Consider the following 12,705-nt stretch of genomic DNA (forward strand, 5'->3'; position numbering starts at 1 on the left):
GGGGAATGCAGTGAGCGGGGGGTGGGTGGGTGAGGTTCAGGGAAGGGGCGGGACTAGGGCGTTTGGTTTTGTGCAGTTAGAAAGTTGGCAACCCTAACTGTGCAGTAGTATATTTTATTGTGCTGCTATATGTAGAATTTTTTATGTTCTATCTTTTTGTTTTTGTTTTTCTGGCAGCTAAGCATGGGTGATTCCTATCTCCTTGATTTTGTCACTGCTGCCTTTCTATTAATTTCTCCATCTACTGTTGACTGATATCACAAATACATACTTCCATTTGGCCTTTCTTATCGATCACTGTTACAGTACTATGTACAGGCCATTACAGGGTTTTGTTGTGTGTTGCTGTTGATGTCTTGACCTTTCTCATCATGAGACTAAATATTTGGAAGTGCATCCTCAGCTGGTGTAAAAAAGCATAGTTGCAGCTGACTTGCATCATCACCCCTGCATTGAAATACAGTATTGTTTTCTAACACAAGACTCAAAAATGGGAATGGAAACTTGACTGCTGGGTGGGCTGCCAGCATAGCTCACAAAAAAACGTTCTTACTAAATGCTGTGAAAAAATTTCCACTGTTTCTTTGTATAAAGTGAATTTTAATCTCTTTTCAATTTTTTAAAAGATTTTTATACAGCTGTAAACAATCATTGGATTTTAAAGGCCCAAGATGTAAGAAATCTAACTACTCTTTCTGTGGCGGGAGGATTCAGAGATTACCAAGTTCGTTCAGGACTCGCTTTTCTACCCAGATTAAGTCAACATAGCCGTGCCTTATTTGTTGTGGTAAAATATATTTTTTAATTGTCTTCTAATGGTATTATGTTAACTGTTTAGGGGATGTATGTACCTGTGTCTGAATACAGTATGTAAGGCGTAGTATAATAAATTCTTATTGCAGTACTACTTGGTTTGAAAGAACACATCTGATAATGAGATGTGCTGTATACAAATTTCACTTTGGAGCGCAAAGGTGAGGTGGAGAAAATATTTCATTTTGCAGTTACTTTTTCCACTCTGATTCATAATCCTCAGATACGGTGGATTTAAAGCAACTTGCATCACTAGTAATAAATAACTGGAAATTTGTTTTTTCTTTAAACTGCTTTGTAACAGAACTCAGTTGGCTAGTAACTAAGAGCGTAACCAAAGGGTAGTATTGGACAATGGTTATTTTCAACAAAGGCTTTTTCATGTGCTGTTCCATAGTGGTGGTCTTGTATACATACGCTGAGCACGGGGCACCAGAAGTTTACAACATGTATATTGAAGAATGGTACATGGCATCTTTGTTATGCTGATAACACCCAGATTTATATTTCTGTCTCTACCAACCCCATTGGAGGTATGGAGAGATTTACCTGGGGTCAAATGGAAATTTGGGTGTTGGCTAGTGACTGGAAACTCAATCCAGACGAGTGAATTATTTCCCTACTGCTGTTTACCCCATGCTATAATGATTACATTGAAAGTTTGAAATAATCCCTGTCTGTTGAGAGGTGCTTTCCATTCATTTTAAGGTTTGCAGCCTGTGAATCTTGTTGAATTCCTACCTGATTCTGAGTATCCAGGTGGTAGCAGTAGTCAAGAGTATCATATTTTTTTGGTAATAAATTTGCATAATTTTAGATTTGGTGCAGACCTCACAGTGGCGATCTATGCCTTTCTCACCTCAAAGCTGAGCTATTACAAAATGTTCTACATGAGACTCTGTCTTTATATTATTAGGGAACTGCAGTTGGTGCAGAACATAAAGGCACTTATCTGGCATTTCACTCATATTGCAACTCTGCTCCATAATCTTCCATGGCTATCAGTTGACTTTTGGTTGAAATTTAAGATGTTGGTTTTAACCTGCAAAGCCCTAAATGGGATCTTGCCTTTTACAAGTTCAACTCTCCCCCCCAGAGTGGTAGGACAGAAATTGTGATGCTCTAAGGCTAAAAGGTTAAATGGTTGAAATGTACAGTTGATAAATATTCTTTGAGGTGGGAGGTATAGGTGTGTGTCTTGGTTCTGATATGTTCCATCTGGTACCATTTCCCCCTCTGTTCCACCCTGGGTCTGTCAGAGTCCAGAATTGGTGACATTCAAGCTACTTTGCAAGACTGTCCTACTTTCCCAGGTTTTGGATGTGGATGCTGATGGATCATTGGGAAAATGGGATAATAGAATCAACTTAAATAAGTTGAGAATTTTTTTTTATTTTTTTTTTTAAGGAAGCGAATCTTAGCTTTGAGGAAAACGATGTAGTTTTCTTTAAAATAAATAAATTAACCGTGACAATTCAAAGTCTGTTCCTGACGTGCTAAGGTTTTTTCCTCAGCTTTATCTTAAGGCTAACCAAGCTTTTGTTAATTTTATAAAAGCCCATCTTATTAATAAATATTCAGACATAAATCACAAATAAATTTTCAAATTTCTAATGTTTAAATGTTGAATCCCCAAAAAGCTAATACATTTCTTCCTCCCTCCCCCCCACCCCCAAACAGAGCTCAGCAGTGCCTAGAACTTGGGCCTCAACAGACCACCTCTCCATAGTATGGTAAGCAAATAGAATAAAGAAGTTAGGTAATCGACCTGACATCTTTCTCCATCTCTTACCTTCATCACCTTTTCTAAATTAATTTCAGAGTGTAATATTCTGAAAATACCCTTTTTGGTGTTGCATTTTTAAATATAGTGTTCCTTATGTTTTGTTCTAGGTGTAAAGAATTGATCTTGGCTACCATTAGGGCATTTTTTGATCTTATTGATGAAACCACCAAACAGGTTTGTAGTTTCCCATGTCCTGCATGCCCCATAAATACTGGGAGGAAGGTGGGGATTTTCTCCCCCCAACAAAGTGATGATTTAGCTACCATTGTAATAGTCAGGGTCAAATACTTTATATTACTTTCTGATAATTCTGTATCATGTTGAAAAAAATTGCTGGCTTTTTGATGTCTAGTGCTTCAGAATCTTGTGTTTTGGGTTCTGTGAAGAATGTGACAATGGTTCAGTTTTTGCTGCTGGCTGAGTCGATGAGTTAATTATAGCTGGGGTAAAACCCTGACCTTCTCACTGTGATAGAATGAGTTAAACAGGCCTGGGACATTGCAATTCAGAACAAATCTGCTCAGCTGTACTGTGACAAGGTATACAAATTTGCTTACATATAGTGTCCTGTTGCAAATTATTTTAACAAAACAAAAACCCTCAATGTAAATTTGGAATGCTTACTTACGGGAAACCAAGGAAAAAGCGAATGAGTTTCTTCTTTTCTTCACTTTCTTCCTATTTATTTCTTCTTTTTACTCCCTCTGTCTCATTTTTCTTTTCTACCTGCTTAAGTGTTATGTTACTGTGGCATGTTACTGTTTGAAAAACTATTTGAAGAACCTTTCATCATATTTCATCTTATTCCTGAACCTTTGTGTAATTTTACAGCAATAAAAATGAAGAACTGGGGATAAGGCTGAGAGGTTTGGTCGTTCTTTGAGAGCTTCACTGGTCTCTGAAGCTTGTTCAATTGGATATAGGGAAGTTGGCTGATCTATTGGGGGTAAAAATTTTCAGAACTCATTGGGGATGGCCGTAATACTCAGAAATTGCAAAGTTTTATTTGCAGGAAGTAGGAGGAAACTTACTTTAGGAGGTTGATTTTTTTAAAAAAACGGCATAGGTTTGAAGCTACTCAGACATTTGAAGTGTATGAGTTGGGCCCAGGAAGTTGGATTAATGGGTGCAAGCAAGTGAATCAGTTATAGGTAAGGCTGTGACTCTGTCACTGAGGTTGCGGAAGTCACGGATTCTGTGACTTTCCGCAACCTCTGTGACTTTTGCAGCTGCAATGGCCAGTGTGGCTGATCCCAGGGCCGCTAGAGCAGCTGGCCCCAGGTACCCTGCAGCCAGCTGCACCAGGCGCTGCTCAGGTGATCCCAGGATGGCTGGCTCTGAGGAGCGCCCGAGCAGCGGTCCCAGGGGCAGCCCTGGGGCCAGCTGCTCCAACCACTGCTCAGGTAGCCCGGGGCAGCTGGCCCCAGGGAGCGCCCCAGGTAGCACCCGAGCAGCAGTCCTCAGGGCCTTGGAGCCAGTGCAGAGGTTAGCCAGTGCAGGGCCTAGTCTTTGGCCCCTGCGCCCACACAGCAGCGGTGTCCTGAGGCCACCCCAGAGCAGTATCGCCCGGGGTGCCAGGAACTGCTAAGTTCTTCCTTCGAGTGCTTGCTCATATCTGTTCCAGTTAGGTGTGTGTGCGCGCCGCATGCACTTATGTCGGAAACTTTTTCCCTAGCAGCTACCTGTCGGACCGGCTGTGGAGCCCCCTGGAGTGGCGCCGATATGGTGCTCTATATATGACCCCGCCAGCCCGACCCCCCTTCAATTCCTTTTTACCGCCTGTGACGGTTGTTGGAACAGTGGTCTCTTGTTATCAAGTGCTCCGCTACTCCCTAGCAATCTCTTATCTGTGTGTGTGTGTGTGTTCTATCTACTTCTGTTCCATCCTGCCCTCCTTGCCGGTCCCTCTTCAGGGACCCCTCTCACGAGCAACTTCTTATTCAAGAGGTGCAGGCACTCCTCGCCCTAGGAGCGGTGGAGGAGGTGCCTTGGGAGCTCAGGGGCAGGGGTTTCTACTCACCTTACTTCCTCATCCTCAAGGCAAAAGGAGGCCTAAGGCCCATTCTGGACCTCAGGGAGCTCAACAAACATATTGTTAACTTGAAATTCTGCATAGTCACCTTGGCTGCAATCATTCACTCATTGAATCCAGGAGACTGTTACGCCGCCCTTGATATGAAAGACACTTACTTTCACATTTCAATCACCCCGTCCCACAGACGTTTTCTCCGTTTCATGGTGAACAAGATGCACTATCAGTTCACAGCCCTCCCGTTTGGCCTGCACACAGCCCCTCACATCTTCACCAAATGTATGGCAGTCGTGGCAGCTTTTCTTTGCCGATATCACATGCACGTCTACCCGTACCTAGACGACTGGCTCATACGGGGCCAGTCTTGCCAGCAAGTTCAGTCTCAGGTGCAGATGGTCACAGACATGCTTGGGCATCATGCTGAATGTCTGTTCTCACCCCAACCTGAACAATAGAGTTTATCGGGGTAATCCTGGATGCAAACCAAGCGAGAGCGTTCCTTCCGGAGGCCCGACGTCTGACCCTTGCAAACATAGTCACCAACCTTTGCAGGTTCCCCATGACCACAGCGAGGCAGTGTCTCAAGTTGCTGGGTCGCATGGCATCCTGCACCTACATGGTGCAGCATGTCAGACTGAGGCTCAGGCCCCTACAGACGTGGTTGGCGTCCGTGTATCCTGGGAATGGTGCTCGCAGTCCCAAGCCATACTCTCGATTCCCTGCGTTGGTGGCTGGACCCCCACATGGTGGACGCTGGGGTTGTGTTCCTCCCTCCTCAGCCCACTCTGACCCTGGTAACGGATGCATCTGCGTTGGGATGGGGGGGCACACTTCGGAATCCTGACAACACAGGGTTTATGGCAGGTAGAAGAACTAACCCTGCATATCAATATCAAGGAACTCAGAGCGATCCGCCTCACGTGCCAAGCGTTCCTGTCACGCCTACAGGGCTGTTGTGTAGCAGTATTGACAGACAACACCACAGCCATGTTTTATCTGAACAAACAAGGCAGAGCCTGGTCATCTCCCCTTTGCCAGGAAGCCCTTCTGCTGTAGGAATTCTGTTTAGCCCACTCCATCCTTCTTCAAGCTTCATACCTGTCGGGTGTTCAAAATGTACTGGCAGACAGCTTGAGCAGACGTTTCCTTATGCACGAATGGTTGATTTGTCCAGACATCATCCACTCCATTTTCCGCAGCTGGGGGTTTCCCCAAATCGATCTGTTTGCGGACCAACAGGAAGTGCCCAGCCTTCTGCTCCTTCCAGGGTCACAGCCCGGGCTCGATCGTGGATGCCTTCCTGATCCCGTGGTCCAGCCAATGGCTTTACGCCTTCCTGCCATTTCCTCTGGTCCACAAGGTACTCCTCAAGGTCTGCAGGGACAAGGCGGACATCATACTGGTGACCCCAGCTTGGCCTCACCAGTGTTGGTACCCCACTCTCTTGGATCTGTCGATCCGGGTTCCCCTTTCAAGCCACTGGCTTCCTGCTCACTCCTCTATCTCTCCTGGAAGGTCGCCTTCCTAGTGGCCATTACCTCAGCACGACAGGGTTCTGAGGTACAGGCTCTCGTGTGTGAACCACCTTATACCATTTTCCATAAGGATAAAGTTCAGCTGAGGCCTTATCCAGCTTTCCTACCAAAAGTTGTATCCCATTTCCATGTCAGCCAGGACTTTTCCTGCCGTTTTTGTACCCAAAACCACATGCCGACCTTCGAGAACCACAGCTGCATTCGATGGATGTCAGAAGGGCACTCGCCTTCTACATAGACCGAACAAAGCCATGTCGCAAGGCAACCCACTCGTTCATCACCATTGTGGAATGAATGAAAGGTGCACCGGTTTCCTCCCAGCTAATATCTTCATGGATCACCGCTTGTATCCGCACTTGTTATAACCTGGCAAATGTCCCTCCGCCTGCTGTTACGGCTGATTCCACAAGGGCTCAGGCCCAGTCAGCAGCCTTCCTGGCACACATACCCCTCCAGGAAGCCTGCAGGGCTGCCACATGGGCCTTGGTGCACACCTTCACGTCGCACTACGCCATCGTCCACCAAGCTTGTGATGATGCAGCCTTCAGCAGGGCGATTCTTCAGGCTGCAATACTTTGACCCCGCCCCACCTCTAAAGTAAGGCTTGGGAGTCACCTAACTGGAACTGATATGAGCAAGCACTCGAAGAAGAAATAACGGTTACTCACCTTTTCTGTCACTGTTGTTCTTCAATATGTGTTGCTCCTATCTATTCCATTTCCACCATCCCCCCACCTTCCCCTCTGTCGGAGTAGACGGCAAGAAGGAACTGAAGCGGGGGTTGGGCCAGCAGGGTCATATATTGGCGCCTCTCCAGGGGGCTCCGCAACCGGCCCGACAGGTAGCTGCTAGGGAAAAAGTTTCTGACATCCATGCACACGACGCACGTGTACACCTAACTGGAATAGAAATGAGCAACACATCTTGAAGAACAACAGTTACAGAAAAGGTGAGTAACTGTTTTTTTTAGTCATGGGTATTCATATAGCAAAAGTCACGGACAGGTCACTGGCCGTGGCTTTTACTAAAAATACCTGTGACTAAATCTTAGCCTTATTTATAGGTGCATGAAAAATAAACTTGTTACATGGGTCTGCACTTTATCACATAGATATCACCTTATGGTGCATGCATGTGTCTCTCTCTGTATTATATTATATAAATATAGCTAAAGCTTTTTGGTTTTATGTATACATAGTTTTAACTTTTTGTATAGTTTGAGCAGTTGCAATTTGCATATAGCAGTAATTGGATATAGATGGAGTATTTTTATTAGCTCCAGTTATTGAATTGAAACTAGAAACCATATTATCCTCTGCCTTTTTGGAGCTCTGACTTTTACTATAAATAAAGCTGCGTTGCTGGCTTAATTCTTGTAAATCACATAAAATGCTAAGCAGATTATTAACAAGTTGTCCGGTATTTTTAGATAACTGAGGATCCAAAGAAGAGAATGTTAGTATTGAATCATCACTTTGTGAGGCACCCAGCAAAGTTCTTTGAGGAAGATCCTGAACCACTTACTGAACTTAAAGGTATGCAACTCTAATTGCTTTGACCAGGATCCAGGGACACATTTTGTCTAAGAGTTAATCTTCTCACTACCGAATTGCTGAAGCACACACTCTTTCTTTAAGCACCACTCAAACACCATTTGGAATGCATGGTGACAAACTATGGTCTTGATTCTTGTTTCTAGCTGAACTAGGCTTGGTTGAGGACCATAGTGGGGCAAAGACATGCCACTTTTGTATTCCCCAGTTTCTGGGGAGTAGCCAGGAAACAAACGTTGTTCCAGTTTAGGCCTGGCTGACTGATCTCCAGCAATCACAGGAGTAGCTGAAGCTCAGATGTTCTGACTATAGCCTTTCCCATGTCCATCCCCTATCCTGGTGGGGGTTGGTATGTATGTATTGTAAAGCCACTATGCTAATTCTGGCTGCTTGGGGAATTCCTAGGTGCCCAGATGTGCAGATTCAATGGCTCCTTTCCTGTGACAGAGCTGGGCAAAGAGACTCATGCTATAATAAAGAATTGGCTCCTCTCTTGGGTTGGGACATCTGCAGAATTCCATATTAGGCATTCTCTGGCTGCTAGGAAGTTAACAAGGAGAAGCCATGGCTGTAGAGCCCAGGAGTAACTACCAAGGCTTAATTTTGTTGAAATAGACTAGGGGGAGGTGAATAATACAAAGATATTTCTTTACTTTTCATTAATCATTTAGTCAGATATTTCCTCCCCCACACCCTCCCAGTTCAATAGCAATTTGGAGTATATTTATGTGCAATTTTTTTCAGTTGCATTTTCCTCTCTCCTCATTCCCTTTGACATTTGGCTAAATTTATCCATGCTGTAATGCCATTAAGTTCAAAGGAGTTATAGTAAGGGTGAATTTGAGCGTGTGTGTTTTGTGTGTCTAATAAATCTGTTTCTATTACTCGTTCCCCTTCATTCATATTTCTTTCTGCTCATACTTTCTTCTTGTAGCGAGTCTTCTGCTCCTAATTCTGCTGCCTGAATTTGGGCTTTTTATGTTCCTTTCCTGTGAGACTGAAAGTGTGGTAGGGGCAAAGAAAGTATGCTGTGCTGCTATATTTTCAACACTCTCTTGTCTGTATTCAGCCTCCATACTGACATAGATGCCCACCAGATGCTAATGCTATTTTTCTTTGAGACCTTTTATTTTAGTAGCAACACTTATTAATATATTTTGCAAGTAATAATAGCATCCCTTGATTTGGGATGTTGTACAGATAGTTGATTTTAACCATTGTATGCAATTCTGAATAGCAGTTGTGAGTATTGGATTACATATTTTAATGTTCCTATGTCCTAACATCTGGAGATGTGAACAAGAAGTTGATTAAAATATGCTTTGATATTTTTGTGAAGGTCTGCTCAAGATTATATTATACATTATAGGCAATTCCTGCAGTAACATACAACTAGAATTAAAGTTTTTTATCACACACAAGTGAGAAAATTAAAGCATATAATTTACTTCTAGGAACTTTGATTTGGATGAAAATCAAATCCTCAAAATGGACTTATACAGTTTACAATGTAAGTAGCATTAATTTCTTTTTCTAATTTCAATTTTGTTATTTCTGTGTTTTTTCTAATAAGCAATATTTTTTCTTTTAAGGAATCTGATGGAAAATATTTCCTGTTTCCTCTTTCAAACCACAGAAAAACCTACAGTCATGTCCACTGTCAAAACAGTATGTTGGTGAGAAAATACGTGCTTTCTGTATTTTTGTAAATATATCTGTGGTTACCTGATTTTAACTTTATGAAACTGAATTGTTGTTTCCATTTAAAAAGCTGTATTAAGATAACTTCTCCAGTACAGTAATTATTAAACAGAGCCAGTTTTTTTACTGTAATCCCAACCTATTATTTGTTTAGGGGTGCATGCCATTTAGTATTTGTTATTTCTGGTGTGTTCATTATCATAGTATCTGAGTACTGCATATATATATATATATATATATATATATAATACACACACACACACACACTAAGGCCTTGTCTATATTAACAGTTAGATCGTGACAAGCTGAGGTGTGAATCCACCCCACACTAGCCTGCTGAGGTCTTTGTGTATGTACCCTGCTGACGCATTAAGAGTTTGTTAGGGTATTTTAAGATTTTAACAAACTGTTAACACTTGTCAGCACATGAACAGTTAGACTGTGGCAGGCTAGTGTTGGGTGGATTCACATGTCAGCTTGCTGTGGTCTAATTATTCATGTAGACAAGCCCTAAGACTGACTTAGAGTTGCCTATAATAGATTTTGCAGTTCACAACTCCAAACTTCAGCAGCTTAGCAACTGTTTCTCAACTCCATTCTCTGTTGTCATAACTTGACATGCAAATCGTGGTATGAAAATGATCAGCCTTTAGCACAGTTCTGTCTCCTCCACAGGTCCATTGCACATTCCATTGACTCCTAGACCCTTTATCTTTGGTTTCCTTGTGTCTAGTCCAGTGGTCTCCAACCTTTTTGTGGCCAGTAGCACATTCATGTTTTCAGAAGAGTGTGGCGGGCACCAACAATTACTCGCATAATGCAGGTTTTGGTTTGGTTTTGGTTTTTTTTTTGGTGCCAGTTCTGGGCAGTGCAGAGAGAAGCTGGAGAGAAGCCGGGAGGACAGAGAACACTGGCGCCTGCAGCCCTGGAGTACTCTGTCCTCAGCAGGCGGGGGGCCCCGGCTTTTCTTCCCTGCCGGGCACTAGGTGGGCCCCACGCCTGCCAGGGACAGAGAACGCCGGCGCCCTCAGCCTGCAGCCCCGGAGTTCTCTGTCCCCAGCAGGCGCGGGGCTGCGGCTTCTCGAGGCCAGAGAGAAGCCGCGGCCCTGCGCCTGCCAGGGACAGAGAACACCAGTGCCCGCAGTCTGCAGCCCAGGAGTTCTCTGTCTCCGGCAGGCGTGAGGCCGCGGCTTCTCTCCGGCTTAAGCTGCAGCCCCACGCCTGCCAGGGACCAAGAACACCGGCGCCCACAGTCTGCAGCCCTGGAGAAGCCACAGCCCCGGAGTTCTCTGTCCTCAGCAGGGCACGGGGCTGTGGCTTCTCTCCCCTGCTGGGCACTAGGTGGGCGCACATAAATGTCCCGGCGGGCGCCATGGCACCCATGGGCACCGCGTTGGGGACCACTGGTCTAGTCTCAGTGCAGTCAACAGCAACAGTCATTAAGGACTGGTGCAGCTGTTTCAATGGTTTGTGAATGGAGAGTAGGTCTTTAGTGTAGCAAGGCCCCATCTTACGCCCGCATTCAGGAAAACATGTGCTTGTGACCTTCCTGAAGAGGGAGGCTATCCCAAAATGGGGCTCTAGTAGGGGCCTTACCCAGAACAATATAAATGAACCGGGAGCTAGTAGAGGATATGGAGCACCACCAGTTGATGTGTTCTCAGCGGTTTTCCTGTTGAGGAGATGGGCTGCTGTGTGCTATACAATTGGAGTTTGTGTTTCTTCCAGTTTCAGCCTCAAGCATGATGATTTGCAGTAGTTTAACCTCAAGGCAAACACATGAATCATTTCAACTCACTTCCTCATTTGGAAAGGAGTGTAGTTTCTTAACTGGAGGTGGAAGAATGCATTTCTCACCACTGTTACTACAGAGGTATTCAAGTTTAGTGACGAGTCCAGTAAAACTCCAAGATTTCATACAACCTTGGTGAATGGAGGGTAGATGCCTTTAGTGGAAGGAGAGGTCAGTGTCTTGGTTAGCTCCTATAATTGTTCCTCCTTCCCACCAGCATCACTTCAGACTTATCTGAGTTCATACAGGGGTCCAATGGATCCCTGCCTGGCTTCCTGCTAGTTCAGTTAGTGGGCTTCCAGGGTCCATGGCTCTGGGGCAACCCAGACATGAAAACTACCCCATGTCTGGGGACCCAGGGCTTCTAGGCGCCCTGCTGCAGAGCTAGGAGCCTGGAAGCCTAGGTATAGCTGGAGCCTGCTCCCTGCTGCGGAGCCAGGAACCTGGAAGCTGTGTAAACACTGGGGGACCCAGCTTGAGGTGTGGTTCTCAAGGCTTCTAGCCCATGGAACCAGGCACCCAAAGCCTTTGGCTCCCATGCCTAGAGGCTCCTGGCTCATCCATGGTCCCCAGGGCTTCTAAGCTCCCAGCCCATCTGGGAGCCTTCTGCCTGGGAGCTGCAGCTAAGCCAGTGGCCTCAAAACTTGGGCTCCCAGGTTTAATTTCAATTCAAAAATCTTTAAACAAAATGTTTTGATTATTTCAATAAGATTTTTTTTTTCAGATGTTCCCTTCTGTGGGAAATTTTGGAAATTCTACTTTCTGTTCCAAAACGGAACACCGTCGCCCCCTCTTCCTCCTCCCCCCGCAAATATTGGCATTTTCTGTAAAATAGAAATTCTGGCTTTTGATCAGCTTTAATCATTAGCAATGTTGTGTCTGATTCTTGCATCAGAATAGAATTTGCTGTATAAGATGTAAAATAACTGCAATTCTTTAAATCAGACACAACGTTGCTTGGTAAGAATATAAATTTTACTTGGGCTGCTTGGGTATTTTGGACAAGGCTTAATTTCTAACTAAACTGAATTTTTCATCTCATTTTTAAGATATACTAATTGCTTACAGGATTTTGATAAAAACAATTGCTGATTGCCAAAAAATATTTATTGTTTGTAGTATAACTACAGTACGTCTTCAGTAGTTGTTTTTCATAAGTCCTTAAACTAGAATTGTTGATTACACAAGTATATAAATAATACTTTAGTTTTGTACAGTCATCTTATCTGAGGATCTAATTGTTTTCCAAATACTTTACTTTGCAATTTGCTTGTGAGGTTGGCGAGGAATATAGAGGGAACACTTTTGCCACCACAGCAGTCGATTAATAATAATACAGTAACTTTATACAACAGTTTGGGACAAGAAATGAAGATCACCACCACATTATGTTTGAGGGATTTAGGTAGGCACAATATAACTACCCAGACACTGGAATTACCACCCAATCTTTTTAGAAGAGTTCTTTGAGACTTCTGAACACTTCAATTTTG

General features: G+C 44.0%; 1 protein-coding gene across 4 annotated transcripts in view; it reads left to right on the forward strand.

Moving 5' to 3' along the window:
* PGAP1 (post-GPI attachment to proteins inositol deacylase 1) overlaps nt 1-12,705 on the forward strand; it is a 57,293-nt gene that overhangs the window by 15,522 nt on the left and 29,066 nt on the right. For 3 of the 4 annotated variants that reach the window (XR_005586075.1, XM_039494048.1, XM_039494049.1), the window contains exons 5-10: nt 627-787; nt 2,494-2,546; nt 2,707-2,773; nt 7,596-7,701; nt 9,174-9,229; nt 9,312-9,395. Coding sequence is in view for 3 of the 4 variants with exons in the window: in XM_039494048.1 (XP_039349982.1) it covers nt 627-787; nt 2,494-2,546; nt 2,707-2,773; nt 7,596-7,701; nt 9,174-9,229; nt 9,312-9,395 (527 nt within the window). In the remaining variant the exon portion in view is untranslated. The remainder of the gene's footprint in view (nt 1-626; nt 788-2,493; nt 2,547-2,706; nt 2,774-7,595; nt 7,702-9,173; nt 9,230-9,311; nt 9,396-12,705) is intronic. The other variant, XM_039494050.1, reaches the window with a different exon arrangement.

The sequence above is a fragment of the Mauremys reevesii genome, linkage group 11, assembly GCF_016161935.1.
Source record: "Mauremys reevesii isolate NIE-2019 linkage group 11, ASM1616193v1, whole genome shotgun sequence".
NCBI classification, from domain to species: Eukaryota; Metazoa; Chordata; order Testudines; family Geoemydidae; genus Mauremys; species Mauremys reevesii.